This window comes from Rhincodon typus, chromosome 4, assembly GCF_021869965.1.
Source record: "Rhincodon typus isolate 14 chromosome 4, sRhiTyp1.1, whole genome shotgun sequence".
NCBI lineage: Eukaryota > Metazoa > Chordata > Chondrichthyes > Orectolobiformes > Rhincodontidae > Rhincodon > Rhincodon typus.
The window spans coordinates 14929048-14949530 of NC_063335.1; the positions used below are offsets into that span (position 1 = coordinate 14929048).

The window sequence follows — 20483 nt, forward strand, 5'->3', positions numbered from 1 at the left end:
AAAGGAGTGATGGGGAGAAATTGCTTCTCTCCAAGGATAGTGTGAACCTGTGGAACTCTTTGCCACAGAGGTCTGCTCAGGCTCGGTCTTTAAGCACATTCAAGGCTGAGTTGGACAGATTTTTAATCAGCAAGGAAATCAAGTATTATTGGGTGGAGGAAGGAAAATGGAGTTGAGAATCATCAGATAAGATATAAACACGTTGAATGTGCTGAGTGACTACTCCTGCTCCTATATCTTGTGGTCTGTTGGATTCAGAAATGAGCATATTGACATGAGCTCAATGGTATGTTAGGTCAAAGTACAGGGAAGCCCTCACACCCAGAGGTAAATGGTGGAATTTATGTGGTATGTGCGCTACGTTTGGAGACCATGTGACAAATCCTGGTTGTCTTGCTGTGAGTTTGATCGCAGAAGGACTTTGTTTTTTATTGAGCACTCTGTTGTTCATGAAGGGGCTTCATTGTGTCAATGGTCATCCATGCAGGAACAATCCAACTACCCTCACAAGCCAAGCCAATCCACTTACCCCATTTCCCAGGCTTGCCTGATTGACCCTGGTGACTGCAAACCCTACTTATCTTGCTGTGAAGGTCTGGGTTACTCAGCTGTTTGCAGTCCTAGCAGTGCCCACCTCTCCCACTGAGGCTCAAAGGAACAAGAAGCCAACAGCCTTTTGATCAGTTGGAAACTTCAGTGAAGCCTGTCACCCATTATAAAGACAGGAGCCTTGATAATTGCTCATGAACTGTGAGATAAACTTGAGACAGGGTAGCCTCAACTTTTAGGTCGGACCTCATAGGGACCACGGACCTCAACAAAACCCACCCCTTGGATTCACATTTTATTTTTGAGTCACTGCACTCTTCATTCCCTTTTAAAGTAGTTGGCACATTGCATGCCATTCATATCACCTGCATTTTGTGGGGCCCAAGTTACAAGGAGCTATTAGGGTAGCATTTCATCTGAGACTACTTTTTTTTGTAATCCTCTGTGTATTGCATTACAATGCATAATGATACACTATAGCATGTGAGGACAGGGCTGTCAAAGTTCTGGTTGTGTATCCCAAGTACAACAAAGAGCCGTGCTGCATACAGTGTCAGAGAAACAAATAAATGTGTCATAAAGCTTGAATCATCAAATTATCCTGATTCAATAATTCAAATTTCTGATGTTAATTCAGCTGTTGCAACCGGTTCTCAGTATTGTGTATGAAATATTCTGATCCAACTGGGAGCCAGCAATGAGAAATTTAATTGGTCGATGAAAGCCATTCATCTCAAATTAATTTTCAGAATGTGTCCATTCCAAGTTGCCTTGAGAATGTACAACTAATTGACTTACAAATCCACTTCAATCGACCATATTGTTAATGGATTGGAATTCATGCTTGCCAGACTGAGTAAGGATAAGAGTTTTCTCTGGCATTAAAACATTGCTGATCTTGTTAGATAATTTTATGATCAACGGTGTTTCTACCAATTTTTAATTTTGGATTTTCTTTTAAATGACCATCCTTTCACATTAGTGAGATTTGAATTCATGGGAGAAAGTTTTTGTGTAGGTCCAGTAAATGAGACTTCACACTTTCGTATCCTCCATGACCCATTGGCCTTTTGTTTTCTCTTCACATAGTATTTGGTTTTATGGCACAGCTTGTGAGTCACAGTGGAGTGCAGGAGGTGTCCAAGTGCTGAGCTGAGGTAGATAGAGTGCCTTTCCATTGATTCTCAGACCTCTGTCACCGCTCACCCCCATCCTACAGACCTCAGACCACAAAATAACCACTGAGACAGCCTGTGCCATCAATGTGTATTGTCAGGCTGCCTGTGCTCCCCATGCATTCTCCACAGTCACTCACCTGGTATCCACTATGTGCAGGAGAGATGAAAGCACAATAACAATTATATTACAAACAAAGATAGCAGGAACTGCAGATGCTGGAGAATCCGAGACAACAAGGTGCAGAGCTGGATGAACACAGCAGGCCAAGCAGCATCATAGGAGCAGAACCTATGATGATGCTTGACCTGCTGTGTTCATCCAGCTCTGCACCTTGTTGTCTCTATATTACAAACAAGTTTAGTTCAAGCTAAACCTGTGACAATAAGTTTTGCATTCAAAAATGTGTCATTGGTGGTGCAAAACAAAGTGTCCATTGAAAAATAATTAATTTGTTAGGTGGTTATTCTGTTGTGTTGAAGAAAATCAAGCATGTGCTCTGAACTAACAACAAAAGCAGAAGATGATATTGCAACATTTTAAGGCTATCAGTTTTTAACACTGAACAGCAGTATCAGCAGACTGCACTGACAGTTTTTCGAACTCAACCAAAAATTCAAAATCACCACTGCAATCCAAACACTATTACAACTGCAACAGCATTAACTTGAAAGAAGAGATGGCGTCCAAAATAGAGTTCCCATCAACCTGCAGACGAAAGCAAGTTCTTGAATTTATTTACCAAAAAGAGGGGAGTTCTTCTTCACAGTCAGAGTTGTATAGATATTTAACTTTGCTGAAATGACAAGGAGAGTTTCTAAGCACAATTTCCTACATCTTGAACTCATTATGTCACTTTCTCCAGTAGAAAAGGTACTGCAATGCATGTCAACACACTCACATTAGCAGTCAATGTAATGCTCTTTTTAACTTTGTAGGGCAGAGTCTTATAATGAAACACTACAATAAAACCTACAATACGATGTCATAAAATGTCACAATATGGCATTGCATACTGAACATCTGAAGGTGGAAAAAAGGATTCAGACTTCCTTTTCAGAATGTTATCAACCCCTCAGCCAAGTGTTATGCTCTCTCCAAAGAAGAGTGCTTTATTTTAGGATTTCTAAAGCCTTCACCAACACATAAAAATAATGGGAAGAAATATAAGTGTCCTGTGGTTCTCACAATTGGGGTACCAACCTCAGAAAAGATGACTCTGAGTTTTACATTCAATGCTTTCCTGCTTTGCAAAAATGCTGCATGGAAATAGAATATGTTATGAGTCAGGGCAACCAGAACTGCACCCAGTCCTCCAGAAGAGACTTCACCATCATCCTGCATGACCTCAAAATGTCGTCCCAATTGTGATACTCAAAGGTCTGAGCAATGAAGGCGTGTGCTAAACGCCTTCTTAACCACCCTGTCTACCTGTAGCTCATAACTGGTTCTGTTAGGATCTTCTTTGAGTAGATTTACTGAAACCAACCCTTTCTGTAATGTTCATCTATGTGCCGTATTCATATCAAGTGATGAAGGATGAGCCATGAATAAGTGTTCAGCAGAAGACACTTAACTTGAGTAATAAGAACTAGTTTGTCATATCATAAAAGGTAATTGGTTACACTAACAATATTAGTTAACTGCATTAACACTAAAGAAGATGCATTGTTATCTCCTAAGAAATAGTAACCTGGTATATGGTACATGGCTATAGGCAGTTGAACTGATTAACCGAAGAGTTTACTGAGCAACTAACAAGCTCCTGTCACATATAGTCATTATAAATCAGTGGGCAGAATTATTACAACCTTCTAAGTTAAGTCTCTTTCAGGCCAACTGTCTTATACAACACTACGGGATCTTTAAGGCAGAGTGCAATTTGTTTTTCCAGGGGGAAAAAAAAAAGTGCAGCATTTGTGGACCTGTTTCGCACCTGCATTCGAGTCTATGGGTTCACTCTTACGTCTGAGTCTCTGACCTATTATGAGCATAGAGACAAACATATGAAATAGGAGCAGCAAAAATTTACTCGGCCCCTCAAGTCAACATGGCCATTCAATAAGATGACGGTTGATTTGTTTGTGTTTCGAACTCCACACAGTGTTCAAGTCCAATAATATAGATCAGTGCAACACTGGTTTACTTCTGAATCTCTAGAATAAGCAGCAAGTGAACTCATGGATGCCACGGTGTCTCAGTGGTTAGCACTACTGCCTCAGAGTGCCAGGGACCCAGGTTCGATTCCACCCTCGTGTGATTGTCTGTGTGGAGTTTGCACATTCTCCCTGTGTCTGCATGGGTTTTCTCCCACAGTCTAAAGATGTGTAATCTAGACGGATTGGTCATAGTAAATTGCCTGTAGTGTTCGGGGATGTGTAGGCTATAGGGGGATGGGTCTGGGTGGGATGCTCCAAGGGTTGGTGTGAACTTGTTGGGCCGAAGGGCCCGTTTCCACACTGTAGGGATTCTATGGTGATAATAATCACATGGGATATTGAAGAAGGGTCTAGACCCAAAACGTCAGCCTTCCTGCTCCTCTGATGCTGCTTGGCCTGCTGTGTTCATCCAGCTCTACACCTTGTTATCTCAGATTCTGCAGTTCCTGCTATCTCTCAAGCTTTATTGTAGTTGTGCATTCAGCTGATTCATAAATGAAGCATTTTACTGGAACAGTTTTACCTGTGCTAAAGTCCACTTTGTTCCAGTGAAACCAATGCTCCTGGGTTTCATAAGACGTTACTAAAATAATTTGCATTTCTTTACATGTAAACTGTGACTTCTAATTTTTAGTTTTTGCACGTTTTAAATCAAAAGTCAAATTAAACTAAATTGCTTTTCCATAGTACATATATATGACTTTAAGTCACAGGCTGTAAGAAGACTGGTTTTGTGCCAATTTTTAATTGTGAAGGGAGATCTATGGTATAGAATCATGCCTGCTCTGAATTGTCTTAAGCTGTCCAAACTAATTTAACTTAAGCCCATTAATAGCCATCAGAGGGAGTAAATTTTCTTGCCATATGTCTATACTGGATATAGTGCGGGTTGTAGTTGTGAAAGAGTTTTGTTCCAACTTGCAGTGCCATTGGATTCATCCATGCCTTGTGACTGATGCATTATCTTAGCTAACTTTTTACTTGCTGTTACTGAAGAACCAATTTAGAGTATTTCAATTGTTTATGACTTATTCTGACTCATTCTCATTTTATTGTACTGTATTTATGAATAAAAGTTACTTAAAATGCAGCCAAGGACCTTTTTTTGTTTGTTTTGTTTGCTGTTTATAAAGCCAATTAAAACAAGAATTCCTTAAACCCAGAATGCATTCACAATAAATATAAAGGATTGATTCATGCTTCAAATTTTACTTTCATTATGATTTCTGCATACGTGAATAAGGCTGCAGGCATTGCCAAATTTAAGTTTCAACATTATCTGCCGCTGACAATTTATTCTGTTAAAACTGCAAATTCCAGGTGTAGCTATCCTTGAAGTTGGATATACACTACATCACATGGAAAAGGTAGTAACCTATGATTGATTGATTGGATCATTTTTGACAGTTTTGCTGCTTCCGAAATGGGCAATTTTGTAATGAGCTCGACATGGTAGTTTAACAATAAAGCAGCATGGGATAGCATTATTCTATTTGTGTGCTATCAGCTGTTTCTAGCTTGTGGAGATAATGTGAAAAACAAGCAAGTTAATCTTGAAGTTGTATTTCAAGGAGCTGAGATGTATGTTATTTTATCGACTGTTGCCTTTACACGGACAACTTGATAGTCATTATTTCAACTAACCGTATTATCCGAGTACAATATCTTCAACTTTATTGTGTTATCAACACTGAATTATTCAGTAAAATAGTATGGTGCCATTTAAAACAAATACTTGACATGATAATGTTTCCTTTTGAATGAATGCTTCCAATTTACTAAGAGTTCAAACGTGCTGCTTTTTTGAATGTAACCTGTTTGATCTTATGTTTACAGTTCCTTGTTTGTCTAACTTCACGGCACCAGTTGGAACAGTACTGTCACCGGACTATCCTGAGGGCTATAGCAATAATATGAACTGTGTCTGGCTAATTGTTGCAGTCCGAGGGAGTCGGATTCACCTTTCTTTCAATGATTTTGACTTGGAATCTCAGTTTGACTTCCTTGCTGTTAAAGATGGGGAATCAGTTGATTCGCCTCTGCTGGGAACATTTAGTGGTTCAGAAGTTCCTTCACATCTCACCAGTAATGGTCACATTCTACGTCTGGAATTTCAGGCTGACCACTCCATGTCTGGACGAGGATTTAACATCACATATAGCAGTATGTTTACTTTTCTAAATTGATTCAACACATAACAGACGTACCTCATTTATTCACCTGCAAACTCTTGACATTGAAATTTGGTTTAATTTTTTTAAAAATTTCAATAGGCAGTAGAAATAATTGTAATTTTGCAAACATTTTCACACAATTGCAATGATGCCACCAGCTTTGGATAGAAAGAAAAGTGACAATCAATAATAGTACCTCAGTTGGCATCAGAGAAAGAAGTTGCTCATTCTGACTAGTCAATGCTTGTGATAATATGTCATTCAAGCCTCCTCTCACTTATCTAATCCTACCAGCAAATCTTTTATTCTTTTTCCATCATACATTTACCTGGCTTCCGCTTAAGAATCTTCAGAAATGGTATGTGTGCTTGGTCATTTAGATGCTATCCCGAAGAAATGTGTTATATAGCATCTTCCTTCCCATCATTGTTCCCTTAGCTTACATCCTCCGTTTGTGTAAGTGTGACTGTGTGCTTAATTATTACATAATTGCAGTTGCAGTGGTTGGTAATTGAGAAACCAAAGATTGCACTCAATCAGGTAATTGACTAGGCACCGATACTATTGCAGAGTACAATGCACAATATATTTCTAAGGTCTTTAATTATGTTGGAGCTATCAATAAAAGGTTATTAGTAGTATGACTGTATTCTATTAAATTATATTAACTTTGACATTTGTCAAGTTGACTTACATTTAATATCAGTGGTGTTACAGAGTCATAGAGTTGTACAGCATGAAAACAGACCTTTTGGTCCAACTCATCCAGCCAACCAGATATCTTAAATTAAGCTACTCCCATCTACCAGCATTTGGCCCATATCCCTCTAAAGCTTTCCGATTCATGTACCTATGCAGATGCCTTCTAAATGTTGTAATTGTACCAGCCTCCACCACTTCCTCTGGCAGCTTATTCCATATACACACCACCCTCTGTGTGAAAAGATTGCCCTTAAGCCCCTTTTATCTTTCCCCTCTCACCTTAAACCTATTATCTCTAGTTTTGGACTCCCCCAACCTGGGGAAAAGGCTTTGTCTACTCAGCGTATCTATGCCCGTCATGATTTATAAACCTCTATATGATCACCCCTCAGTCTCCGACACTCCAGAGAAAATAGCCTCAGTCTATTCAACCTCTCCCTAAAGCTCAAAACTTCCAAACCCTATGAATCTCTGAGTCTATGAATTTACATTGCTGATTTTGTTTAAAATGAAAACTGATAATTTAGCATCAATTGAAGAAAAGATTAGAATAATATTTTGAGTGTAACCCTTCCTCAAGACATTCAAAGAAGAGTCACTGATATTTTCCCATCAGAGTTGCCTCATCTACTTTGTAGTTTCAGCATTTGAATTTCCAGTGTTCTTCCATATTTTGTTCATCCATTTCAGAATGTGAATATGTGGAGATATAATTGTTGAATGTTGCTTGCAATATGACATAATCCAATGAAAGAACTAATAACTGTGATAGGAAAACAACACTTACTTTTATGTAGTGGCTATCAACTCTCAATTGGCTTCACTTTATTTTATATTTATACTGTGGAAATTGCTGATGGGAAGATTCACCATAAAATGACTTGCTTTGAAATGTAACAGTAAGAGCAAATTACAGCAAGATCTCACCAACATATTTTGAAATCAGCAACCAGTCAATCTCTTTCTTATAGTGATTACACCATGAGAATCCTTCTGTTGTTTTTCAAATTGAACTGTAAAATGTTTCACATTGGACCAAATTGACTGGAAATGACAAACATTGAACCAAAATGACTGGAAATGACAAATAGGGCTTTAATTTTATTCCCTATTTAAAAGATGGCCTCTTCACCAATGCAGAATGTCAACTAAGAAAGAGTGCACACATTTGAGAGTGAGGTCTGAATCATTAAACATCTGACATAATCCTAACTCAGATGGACAGTTTTCAGAAGCATTGCTTTCAAATACAAGATTAATTAATTTATTTAAAAATGTTCATTTTTAACTTCTTTAGAAGGAAATTAACATTGAACTCAGCACTGAGCATGCAGTTGAAAAAGTTGAATTGCAGTAATATTGCTGCACTTCAAATCCAATATCAGGTCTGTTGCTCTGGCATGTAGATTTAAATCACAAAGTTATAACAGGTGTAATATTAAGATTCCTTAATGTATTTTGAATTGAAATCTAGTCTCAGTAATGATGATGATGAAGATCTCAAATTGTTATAAAAACCCATGTTATGTATTCTTTGGGGAAGAAATCTGTTGATCTTGACCAATCTGCCCCTGTATGTGACTCCAGACTGATGCAAAGTGATTGACTTTTAACTGATGCTTGATGGGGCATAGGAAGCCTAACAGCTGCTGTGCAGAACAAATGAATGAACAGATCTTTTGGCATAACTCATGCTCCACCCTGTCCAGTTTAACCTGCAAAATTGACTTTAATAATATCTGGAGGTTTGTGCCAAAATTGGGAAAGCTGGCCACAGACTATTCAAGCAAAAGCCCAATATTGTCATGCTTACTGAATCATGCTTAATAGACTATATACCAGATACCACTATCAATATTCCTGAGTATCTCCTGTCCCATCAAGACAGCCAGAAACAACAATACAGTGATATGGAAGGGACTGCACTTTGAGTTCTCAATATTGACTCTGGATCCAATGAAGTCTCTTGAGCTGCGTGATTGTCACCTATACTTGATAGCTCAGTAAACTTCCATCAGGAACATTGCTACTGATCAGGGTGGCTGAGTCGAAATGGACTAATTTACCAAACTGGGCATGTGGCATGCGGTGAGGAAATAAATAAATAACAGAATAACCTACTTGATCTTATCCTCACCAATCTGTCACAGATGCAACTATCAATGAAAATATTCACAGAATTGATCATTGCTTACTTCTGATTACATTGATTGGAGGTAGAATACCGTCTTGTATGGTATTCAACCACAATCTGCAGTCTCATGGCCCAGTACATCTCATACTCTAACATTACAGTCAAACTGGGTGATCAATTCTGGTTCAGGAGCAGCCTCAGGCATTCCTAAAAATGCAGTACCACTGGTGAAGGTACAACAGATGACTGCTTAATGCCAGAAAATTGGAGTAGAATCTTGTATATAGAGCTAAGCATTTCCACAAGTAACAGATGAGATCTAATCTCGGCAGTCCCACCACTTGCTGCTGTATGTAGTCATACATACAGGAGAGGAAAACTTCACAAATATCCCATTCACCATGATGGAGGAGCCCAACACATTGGTTCAACAGACAAGGCTGAAACATTTGTACCGATCTTCCTGAAGAAGTGCCACCAACTTCTCAAGGCTAAAGGATAGGGATACATGCTTTATTGACAATTTTCATTTCCCATGCATGAATAAAAAAAATAATTCTATTTGTTTGGTGTCAGAAAATCTTAATCAACGGCTTCTGTACTTTGCCAAAAAAACTCCATCATTTCTAGGTTCTGTCCAGGGATCCATTCTTAGCCCATTTGTTTTTGTTAGCTGTGTTTTTTTTGTTGAATTTTTTTTTGAATTGTAGGAGATGGGCATCGCTGGTTGGCAAACCTTTATTGCCCATCACTAGTTGCCCTTGGGGAAAGTGATTGTGAGCTGCCTTCTTCAACAGCTGTAGGCCACGTTCTGAAGATTGATTTCCATATTGGAAGGGGTTCAGGGATTTTTGCCCAGTGACTGTGAGGGAACGGCAATATATTTCTAAATCAGGATGGTGAGTGGCTTGAAGGGCTAATTGCAGTGGTGGTGTTCCCATGTATCTACTGCCCTTGCCCTTCTAGATGAAAGTGGCCATGGGCTTGGAAGGTGCTGTCAGAGGAGTCTTGGTGAATTTCTGCAGTACATTTTGTAGATAGCACACACTGCTGCTACTGAACATTGATGGTGAAGGGAATGGATGTTTGTGGATGTAGTGCCAATGAAGTGGGCAGCATTGTCCTGGATGGTGTTAAACCTCTTGAGTGCAGTTGGAGCTGCACCAATCCGGGCAAATGAAGAGTATTCCATCAGACTCCTGACTTTTGCTTTGTAGATGATGGACAGGCTTTGTACATTTAGGAGGTGAGTTACTCACTACAGTATTCCTAACCTCTCACCTGCTCTTGTTGCCACTGTATTTATATGGTGAGTCCAGGTGGGCATCTGGTCAGTGGGGATTCAATGAAAAAAACACCATTGAATGTCAAAAGGTGTTGGTCAGATTGTCTCTTATTGGCATGAATGTTACTTGCCAGTTGTCAGCCCAAGCCTGGATATTACCCAGATCGTGTTGCATTTGGTTCAGTATCTGAACGTTGGTAATCATTGGCAAACATTCCCATCTCTGACCTTAAGAGGAAGGGATGGTCCTTGAAGAAGCACTGAAGATGGTTGGACCTAGGACGCAATGCCAAAGAACTCTCCTGTGATGTCCTGTAGCTGAAATGACTGACCTCCAGCAACCACAACCATCTTCCTCTGTGTCAAGTATGACTCTAATCAGCATAGAGTCTGTCCTGATTCCCATTGATTCCAATTTTGCTCGCGCTCCTTAATGCCACACTCCATCAAATGTGATCTTGATGTCAAGGGCAATCATTCTCACCTCACCTCTGTAATTCAGTCCTTTTGTTCATGTTTGAACCAAGCCTGTGATAAGGTCAAGAGCTGAGTGACTCTGGTGGAACCCAAACTGTCACTGTGCAAGGTATTGCTGAGTAGGTGTTGCTTGATAGTACTGTTGGTAGCACCTTTCCATCACTCTGCTGATGATCAAAAGTAGACTGATGGGGCGGTAATTGACTGGGTTGGATTTGTCCTGCTTTTTATGTACAGGACATACCTGGACAATTTTCAACATTGTCAGGTAGATGCTAGTGTTGTAACTGTATTGAAACTGTATTGGCTAGGGCAGTGGCAAGTTTAGTGCCTCCAACCATTTCTTGATATCTTGTGGAGTGAATTGAACTGGCTGAAAATTGGTATCTGATGTTGGGGACCACTGAAGGAGGCCAAGATGGATCATCCACTTGGCACTTCTAGCTGAAAATTACTTCATTTGCTTCAGCCTTACCTTTTGCACTGATGTACTGGGCTCTTCCATCATTGAGGATGGAAATATTTGTGGAGTCTCCTCCTGCAGCGAGTTGATTAATTATACGCCACCATTCATGACTAGATGTGACAGGAATATAGAGCTTAGATCTGATCTGTTGGTTGTGGGATTGCTTAGCTCTGTCTATCACTTGCTGTTTATACTGTTTGGCGTGAAAGTAATCCTGTTTGGTGGCTTCACCAGGTTGACACCTCATTTTCAAGTTTGCCTAATGCTGCACATGGCATGCCCTCATGCACTCCCTATTGAACCAAGGTTGATCCCCTGCCTTGGTAGCAATGGGGGATATGCCGGGCATTAAAGTTGGCAGAAAGCTCTGAACAGGATAACTTTGTTTCCTGAGCTTGCTATGTAGATATGAATTCTCATTGTTCTCTTCCCACCCCAGTGTTCTCTAAATATTAATAACTATCCCGTTCTCTTTGTTTCTTTACATTTGAGACCTTATTTTTGTATGGAAATTGGTTGTTTAATCTGCTATATTGCAGAATATTTGCAGACACAATTATTCAGGTTCCTTTCAAAATAGGCTGACATTAAATTTCAAATGACAACATAAGAGATTAACCATATTTTCTCTCTTTTCTGTGCACAGCATTTGGACACAATGAGTGCCCTGATCCTGGCATTCCCATTAATGGTCGACGGTTTGGTGACAATTTTCAGTTAGGAAGTTCTGTGTCTGTTCTCTGTGAAGAAGGATTCATCAAAACCCAAGGGACAGAAACCATAACATGTGTTTTAAAAGATGGAAAGGTCATGTGGAGTGGCCCAATCCCTAAATGTGAAGGTATTGCCATGTATTTTGATAAATTAATATGAACATGTAATAAATATGTGACAACTGATCATCTCCAGAGATCCATATTGGGGCTTCAGCTGTTGCCATTTTTATGAATAACTTAGATGAAGAACGGCACAGAAAGGCTGGGTGGTATATCATGTGAAATAGTGGCTATGTGGAGACAAAGACAGATTATGTGTGGATAAGAATGCTGAATTGGGAGGTGCGAGATTGATTTGCATCACATTTTATGCCCGTTGAGAGACTATGAACAAAGAAGGATCAAAAACAATTTGGGATCCATTTGCAAAATTATTGAAAACCAGTATACAGACAAAGACAATCTGATCAAAATAACAAATGGTGAGATGTATCTCGAATTCAACACCACTTCTCTTGAGTGCTCCACTGTTTTTACATTGTTGGACTGCTTGTCTAACATCTTGTACTGGTCAGTGGAAACGGATTCCATCCCTCCCTTTGGCAAACCATCTGAGGCTGAACCAGATTTTTCACAACTGGTTAAGGTCAAAAAATCACACAATACTAGGTTATGGTCCAACAAGTTTATTTGAAAACACTAACTTTCTAAGCGTTGCTCCTTTCTCAGATGTAGTGAGAGAGGAGATATCAAGGCACAGAATTTATAAGTAAAAGATCAAACGATCATACAATGGATGCAAATGTATTAAATAAACCTAAAATGGTGGCTGACTCCCTCCTGTTAAATCTTTAATTAATTAGAAAGGAGATGCAGATTTTGATTGATTAAAATCGAAATTCCAGAATTTCTTTCAAGTCACTGCCCCAAGATAACTAAAGGTTTATTCACTGTATACAAGAGGTGACATCTTAGGTCAGACAATGCATTTTAGGTGTGAGGCCTTGTTTAGAATCTGTCTTTGTTTCAACCTGGAGTTAGACTGTTTTCATTTTGACCTTGTCCAACCCAATCCAACACCAGCACCTCCACATCATCACACCTGGGTGTCATATTTGGTCCTAACACAAGCTTCCAACAATGTATTCTTTCCATTAACTGGACCATTTGTTTCAATCTCCATATGACAATGATCCCCTGTGTCCCTGCTTCAGCCTTTCTGCCGATGAAAACCTCATCCATGCCTTTCTTACTTCTGGACTTGATTCCATTGCACATCAGTCCAGCATCCCGCTTCCTACTTTGTGTAAACCCGACTTTATCCAATGCTATGCTTTCCAGTTCTGAGGAAGAGTCACCGGACCCAAAACGTTAACTCTGTTTTTCCCTTCACAGATGCTGCCAGACCTGTTGAGCTTTTCCAGCAACTTTGTTTTTGTCTCTGCTTTCCATGTTCTAACATGTACTAAGTTCCATTCACCCACCATCTCTATATTCATTGGCTCTTGATGAAGAAATATCTTAATTTTAAAATTCTTGGTTGATTTTGGATCCCGCTTTGGTTCTGTAATCTCCTCTGCCCCTATGATACACTGAGATTTCCATTCTGGTCACTTAAGAATTCCTCATTTTAATTGTTCCAGCATTGGTACTCATCAAGTTTTGAAATTCTCTCCCTAAACCACTCTGCCTTCCTATCTAACTTTCCTTCTTTAAGATAGTTATGAAATGGTTCTATTGACCATGATTTTGGTCATCCATCCTGATACCTTTTCAAGTTGCTCAGTGTCAATTTTTATTTGATGACACTTATATAAAATGTCATTGGAAGTTTTATGATGCCAAATAAATACAATTTGCTGTTCAATATGGTAAAGGATTTCAAAAGAGTCAATTCAGCGAAGTTTTCAAAGTTAGGAGCATCCTAAAATCAGAGGTGAACTTTTTGAAATGAAAACAAGAAGTAATTTTGCCAGACCAAAAGTAGTGGATTTCTGGAATCCTATTTCCACAAAATTGTAGGTACTTGAATGGAGATTTCAAGACTGAGTTCAAATTCTTTTTTCTTATGGATAAGAATATGAACACAAATATTGATAAATAGCATTTCACTGCAGATCGACCATGATTTAATTTGATGTGAGAAAGCTTGAGGGTTTGATCGTTAAAACTCGACTTCTCAATGTGTTAACATAATTATGATGGTTTAAAAAAGTCACACATTCTGGTTAAGTGACAGTTATCATTTTCAATTGATTAATTTGCATTACAGAAGTGATATTATTTATTACACCAATATGGATTTTGAATACAGTTAATGAAATTCATAGTGGAACATTCAAAGTTTCTACTCCTGTCATGTTGATATTCTTAAGTATACTTTTTTCCTGTTTTTCTGTAATGGCTTTCCTACATTTAAGATTGCAGTATACCCTTTGGATTGATATGAACATGCTAAGGTGTAAATTTATTGCTTTTGTTTTGAAGCTCCTTGTGGTGGCCATTTTTCTTCTCCTAATGGAGTAATCCTGTCACCAGGCTGGCCTGGATATTATAAAGATTCCCAGAATTGTGAGTGGGTGATTGAAGCTGAACCAGGACATTCCATCAAAATAACATTTGAAAGGTCTTCTCACAAGCTTTTTTTCAAATCTCGATATGTGTATGAATGACTATCTGAGTTGATAAGCGAATTCTTTGTACTTTTGAGGAAAGTTTAGCTTGTACAAATTAGTCATTGTGAAAAATCTTAGTTTTTATATCTTGGCAAATGAAATTAAAAGTATTACACTATATCCCACATCAGTTTTCGTAAAACAATTCTTCCACGACTACTTTGAAAATCAATGTACAGATTTCGGAAAGATAAAAGCAGAATTATAGTGTTCCATTTCCTTTTCAAAAACATGAATATGTGACTAGCTGAACAAAAGGAGTGATTTTTGTATCATCTTTCTTGGTTTATAATGATTAAATATGTTTGATGGAAACATTTACAAAAACCTAATTATTAAGTTGCGTCCTATAGTTGGTTAACTATGCTGGGGTGATACTTGAAAAGAAACTATTCTCCAAAAGTTAAATTTGTTTGAATATATAGTATTGACTTATGTATGAATTTAAATTTCTCTATGCATAGGTTTCAAACTGAAGTTAATTATGATGTTCTGGAAGTTCACGATGGTCCAAGTCTTCTGTCCCCAGTTCTTGGCTCTTTCAATGGCACACAAGTTCCTCAATTTCTTTTTAGTAGCACCAACTATCTCTACCTTCTCTTTGCAACTGATAATAGTCGGTCCAATATTGGTTTCAAGATTCATTATGAAAGTAAGTGCTCCTTGTAGCATTTTAATTGAACTTATGCTTCATTTAGATTTGTTTAATGAGAGATGAGCTGTTAATATTTTGTTACAAAGGAAGCAACCACTGTGCCTTAAACAGCTGCAGTGGAAAAAATTAAACAAAATGTTTGGTTATAGATGAGCAGTGTAAGTTTTTGGGTTTTTTTGTGAGACTTTTATATTTTTTCTTTCTGTTTCTGCAGGTGTTACAGTGGATACATATTCCTGCATGGATCCTGGTATTCCAGTGAATGGCTATCGTTATGGGCAGGACTTCTCAATAGGTTCCACTGTGGCGTTCAGCTGTGAATCTGGCTACACGATCAGTCATGAGGAGCCTCTGATGTGTGAGAAGAATCACTGGTGGAATCATCCTTTGCCTACTTGTGATGGTAAGGAACTGCTTGAAGTCACCACAGCCCAGAAATCACTTTGCGAGCTGTTCAAGGATAAATGGTGGGCTATTCCACCTTTGGCCATTTAGGACTGAGATGAGGAGAGATTTCTTCACCCAGAGAGTGGTGAGCCTGTAGTATTCTCTTTGCCACATCCTCCCACCACCCCACGCTCTCTCTGCCACTGCCATCCACACACACTCTGCCTCTCCCTCACTATTCATCAAACACCCTCTCTCTCTTTGTCTCCCTGTCACATATGCACACACACTATGTGTGGACTCGGGAAACCTGCTCCACCATATTGAATTGGTTTCTACAGGTGGTCAAGCCTGTTCATGGCGGAATAAAAACCCAAAGAACTGCAGATAATGTAAATCTGGAACAAAAACAGAAATTGCTGGAAAAGCTTAGCAGGTCTGGCAGCATCTATGGAGAGAAATCAGCGTTAACGTTTCAGGTCGTATGACCTTTCTCAGAACAAATGCTCATGACAAAACTTTCTTTTCTACAGTCTGCTCCCAGACTCGACACTTGTAATCTTGACCTTGCTGTCAACCCTGGGTCTGCCCACTGCCTCAGTCTAGATCACAGCCATAAGGCCACCCCACCACCTTGATTCTGCTGGCAGCCTTGACCCCGCGTTCATTAGCCACCTCGGCCTTGCACATCTGCCACCTCTTATCCAGGCCATCCCACCCCGTAAGCATCCCCTCCATTGTAACAAATCAGTTTAGTAAACTTACTGCCATAAAGATAGACACATGTGCACGCCTTTATCCACCAATCAGAGACAGTTTATCTTCTACATTTGTCACCAATTGGCTCAGTGTAGTTCGGATTTAAATGTTGCCATAGTCCCGAGGGTCATAGGGTTGCCGTCTCATGAGGGACGGAGACCCTGTTGGTGGTTTACCTTGAGAGTCATCACGCCTTTGGCCAGGGGAAAGGTTGAGGAGGAGGATCCTTCATGGGAACCTCGGCCAGTGCAGGAATGGACCCTCCGCTGTTGGCATCACTCTGCATCGCAAACCAACCATCCAGCCAAATGACTCTTTGAGTCATCAGTAACCAACATGGCAGAGAAACAGCCTCTGATTTGAGGAACATAGGAATATATCAATGCCTGTTTCGAGCAGGTCCTACTTGATCTGGATATGAACAACAGGGCACAATAAGATAGGACTCCTTGCCAGGGGACATTCTGATGCCCGGGTTGCCTGTTGAACAAGCTGGTTCGAAAAATATTACTTTTCTTAGCTTACATGCTCTGTCCTCATCTAAGTTTCCAAAAACGTTGCCAACTCATGTTTATAAGCCCTTCAGTTAAAAATGATGTTGTGAATCTTGAGTATTTCATAAATGAATAACCAATGCTTATTTAGATCTGGAATTCATAGGCAGGTGGAAATCTCTGCTGTGATGTTTATGTACTCAGGCGTATTTGAATTTTGTTCCTAATTTGTAAAAAGGTAAGGCAGTAAGTGTCAGTGTACTGAAACCCCTTGTTTGCTAATTATGAATAATTTTACTGAACATTTATTTTACAGATGTTTTCTCTGAGCTGTGTTTCTTGTTTCACCCGAGGGTCATTTGAAAATTAATTTTAACATCTGACACCTCGCTAAAGATATAAACAAAATTGCTTTTTTTTTTCAAATATTTTCTTGGTTAGTACTAACATATTGACCACAAATTATTGTGTTTTCTACTTTTGAGATGAACATCAAAAGAGTTCTAAATGCAAATATTGGTGCAGTTTTAATAAATAGTTACAAATTGAATGCATTTGCTGTTCCTATTTAGTTCAGGCAGGCAACAGCAGCAACAACTCATATATTCAAAATATTTATAGTATTAATTTATGATTTTTTTTCTTAATCTTTCCCAGTCGAAAGTGACATATTTTCATTGTAAAGATTTGGGGATATGCTAACTATTTCTGCTGACACCTTTTTTCTCATGACAGAATATAAATTAGCTTGTAAAATCCTGTGAAATATGCATTTACTAGTGTTGCTTGAGTTTTTAATAATGACAAGGGGACCTTGATAATAGTCACAGCATTATTTGCGTTGTAAATCCCTGCTATTTTTGGTTATGAGGCAACCATCCGAGAGATTTTCCAATTTAAATTCTGAGATCGCTTTGCTAATGTAGAAATGCCAATAGCTGAGTCCTGAATTCAGGTTGAAACACAAACATTGAATTTAAGCAGAGGTTTTAATGTTGTGAAGATTTTGCAAAATATCCTTCCATTCAGCAATATATTGATTTATATTCTATTGGGAGCTGAGGAATAATCAATGCAGTGCTGTTAAAGGCATTTGATTGAAACAGAAATGAAATTAATCTCTTGTCTAAGTGGAGGTTGTGTGATCCAGGCTGAGCAGTGGTTTTGATTGAGCAATGGAAAAGGCAGTGGCAGAACACTCAGGATTGTCATTTTTCTACCCTTCGTTTAGCTCCAGTGGCTGCAGTTCGCAAAGATGATGCTGGACAAACCTACAGTGGTTGTCAAAATTAAAGGCGGTGGGGAGGATCATAAATTCACATTTAGATAGTATAGTGAATAGCTGCAGTCCAAACCCTGATCCTTGTTGTAACCCTTGTGAAACCCTGCTACTTGGGAAAATGTGCATTTATTCCCTTTCTCTCAATCTATGCCAACATATTACCCCGCATCCCATGTGCAATAGCTTTGCCCAATAACATTTATGGAGGGATCTTATCAAAGGCCTTCTAAAAATTCAATACCCATATCCTTTGGTTCTGGTTTATCTATTCTACCAGTTGCACCTGCAAAAAAAAACTCCAGTAGCTTTGTTGAGCATGATTAACCTTTCATATACCCATGCTGACTTTTTCCAATCCTGTCTGTATGTTAGGTTCAATTTACTTTTAATACAGTTAGTTGACCACAGGGCTCTTTCCTTAACAGGCATGTGACTATTGAATTGACTAGCGTTTTGCTAAGTGTCTACAAGCATTAGAGTACTTCATTTAAATGGAGATAAAATGCTATTGTGCATTCAACAATAGCAAAAAACATATTTATCTGTCCGTCTGGATGTTCTGTTTTGATTTGTATATTGTTTCAAAGTCCTTATAGTCATTTGAAAGAACTGAATAGATGTCTAATTTCTTATATTGAAAGTTCACGTGTTCAACTTTTGAAGACTCAATATCTGATGGTTAGCCATCTGTTCAGGAAACCTCAGAGGCTTAATTCTCTGATCTCTTAAAGATTTGTTTGCACAATTGTGCAGTAGAATTTCATTATGAGTATCTGTCTGAACTCCAAGTGCTCTAGTAGATTTACCTCAGCAGAAGTTGATCACACGGCTGTAAACAAAGCTATAACTCAGATTAGCTTGTTTCGACAAGATTTTTTAAAATTTTGACTAATTTATGAATACTGAGGGGAGTGTACATTATGATCATTTTGAATGTTTGTATTTTCATACTTTTAAGAGCTCCCAAGAGGAACAATTATTTTCACAAGGTGCTTGAAAGGATGATTGTTTATTTCCTTTGGGTACTTCAAAGACTACATCCCCACAAGCTAGCTCAGCAATCATTCTCATACCTGGAATTCCATGTTTTCTTCACAATGCCTCTTCGTAGTATCCCCTCAGTATTTACTTATATTAATACCCTAATATGTTTAATACCAGGGGCTCTTCCTACAACTTTGAGTTCACTGAAGCTTCGTGATAGCCAAGGAGGCATCTGTATTCCCTGATTTACTTACAAACATGCAATGTTTCAGAAGAAATCCCAAATGAAAATATTATAAAGCAGTAAATGAAAGAGAAGGAGTCTCTATTTAATTTATTCACACCTTGTATCTTATATGAAGCATTGAAAAATGTAGAGAATTAGCTCTAGAGAAATCCTGCATTTAGAAAAGTGTGATATATTTTGCCAAGTCATCCATGCAGTTAAACATGTTTTTGTGCTGTATCGTGAAATTCTGGATCATATCAATGACCTTTGCGACATTGGCTAGAGAAACAAGCAAATGAGTGGATGGGTGTTCATCAAAATCTTCAGGGCTACTGTCCACCTTTGGCTCCTCCAGTTGAAGAAGGTACTGTATCTGCAACCGCATTATGTCTATTCTGTTGTGCAATATGCAGTCATCCATTTCCATTTCCATGGTTCTCTTTATTGGAATTTCCATTTTCCCACATATGAACAAAAAAAGACTTATCATTGGGCATGTTGTCCTCAACCTGCTGCTTCTTATTCTTATAACTTTGAATCCAGTACAGTGAGAGCAGTTCTTAACTGTGGCTTCCATCACTCCCTTCCCTGCCACATTCATTCTGACCATAGTCTTTACAACAGTTGGGTTATTCTCTTGTTTCCTAGCAATGGCATTGATAACCTGAGAGATCAGCTGTCATCAGTAGTTAGTTTTCAGATTCCTAAACAAGTTCTGATGCATTGATTGGAACTTAGCCATGGTGCTGGGAGGCAAAGACATCAGCTTGATGCTCTTGAGTCCAGTCATGTCATGGTGTATGGGCCAGTTGACTGTACTGATAATAATGTTTGTTTTCTTTTATGATATGATTTATCAATTTCCTTATTCGAGATAGACAGTTTTGTGAGCCTTATGCTGCCTGGGCACTGTCTTGACATTCACAAAGCAACCCCCCTGCTTGGACTTTGTAAGTAAGCAGCAGCCTTTTAATGCCATCTTTTTTGAACACAGGCTGTAGCAGTGATTTCCTTGCTCCACTTTCCATCATTACGCATTTCATCATTGAACATCAGTCAGCAAAAATCTGGCAAAAGTGGTAGGATAGTCAGGTTTCATCTGCTGAAATGTACACGTGTTCATTGCATGACTAGGACCATTTTTAAGCCAAAAATGTGTGATTTCTTCCACAGCTATTGC

General features: G+C 38.8%; 1 protein-coding gene across 1 annotated transcript in view; it reads left to right on the top strand.

The window, feature by feature from the left end:
• Positions 1–20483, top strand: part of csmd3b (CUB and Sushi multiple domains 3b) — a 1719816-nt gene that overhangs the window by 1289126 nt on the left and 410207 nt on the right. The window contains 5 exon segments of the mRNA XM_048595770.1: positions 5721–6047; positions 11769–11963; positions 14326–14464; positions 14978–15165; positions 15383–15571. Of these exon segments, the coding sequence (XP_048451727.1) occupies positions 5721–6047; positions 11769–11963; positions 14326–14464; positions 14978–15165; positions 15383–15571 (1038 nt within the window).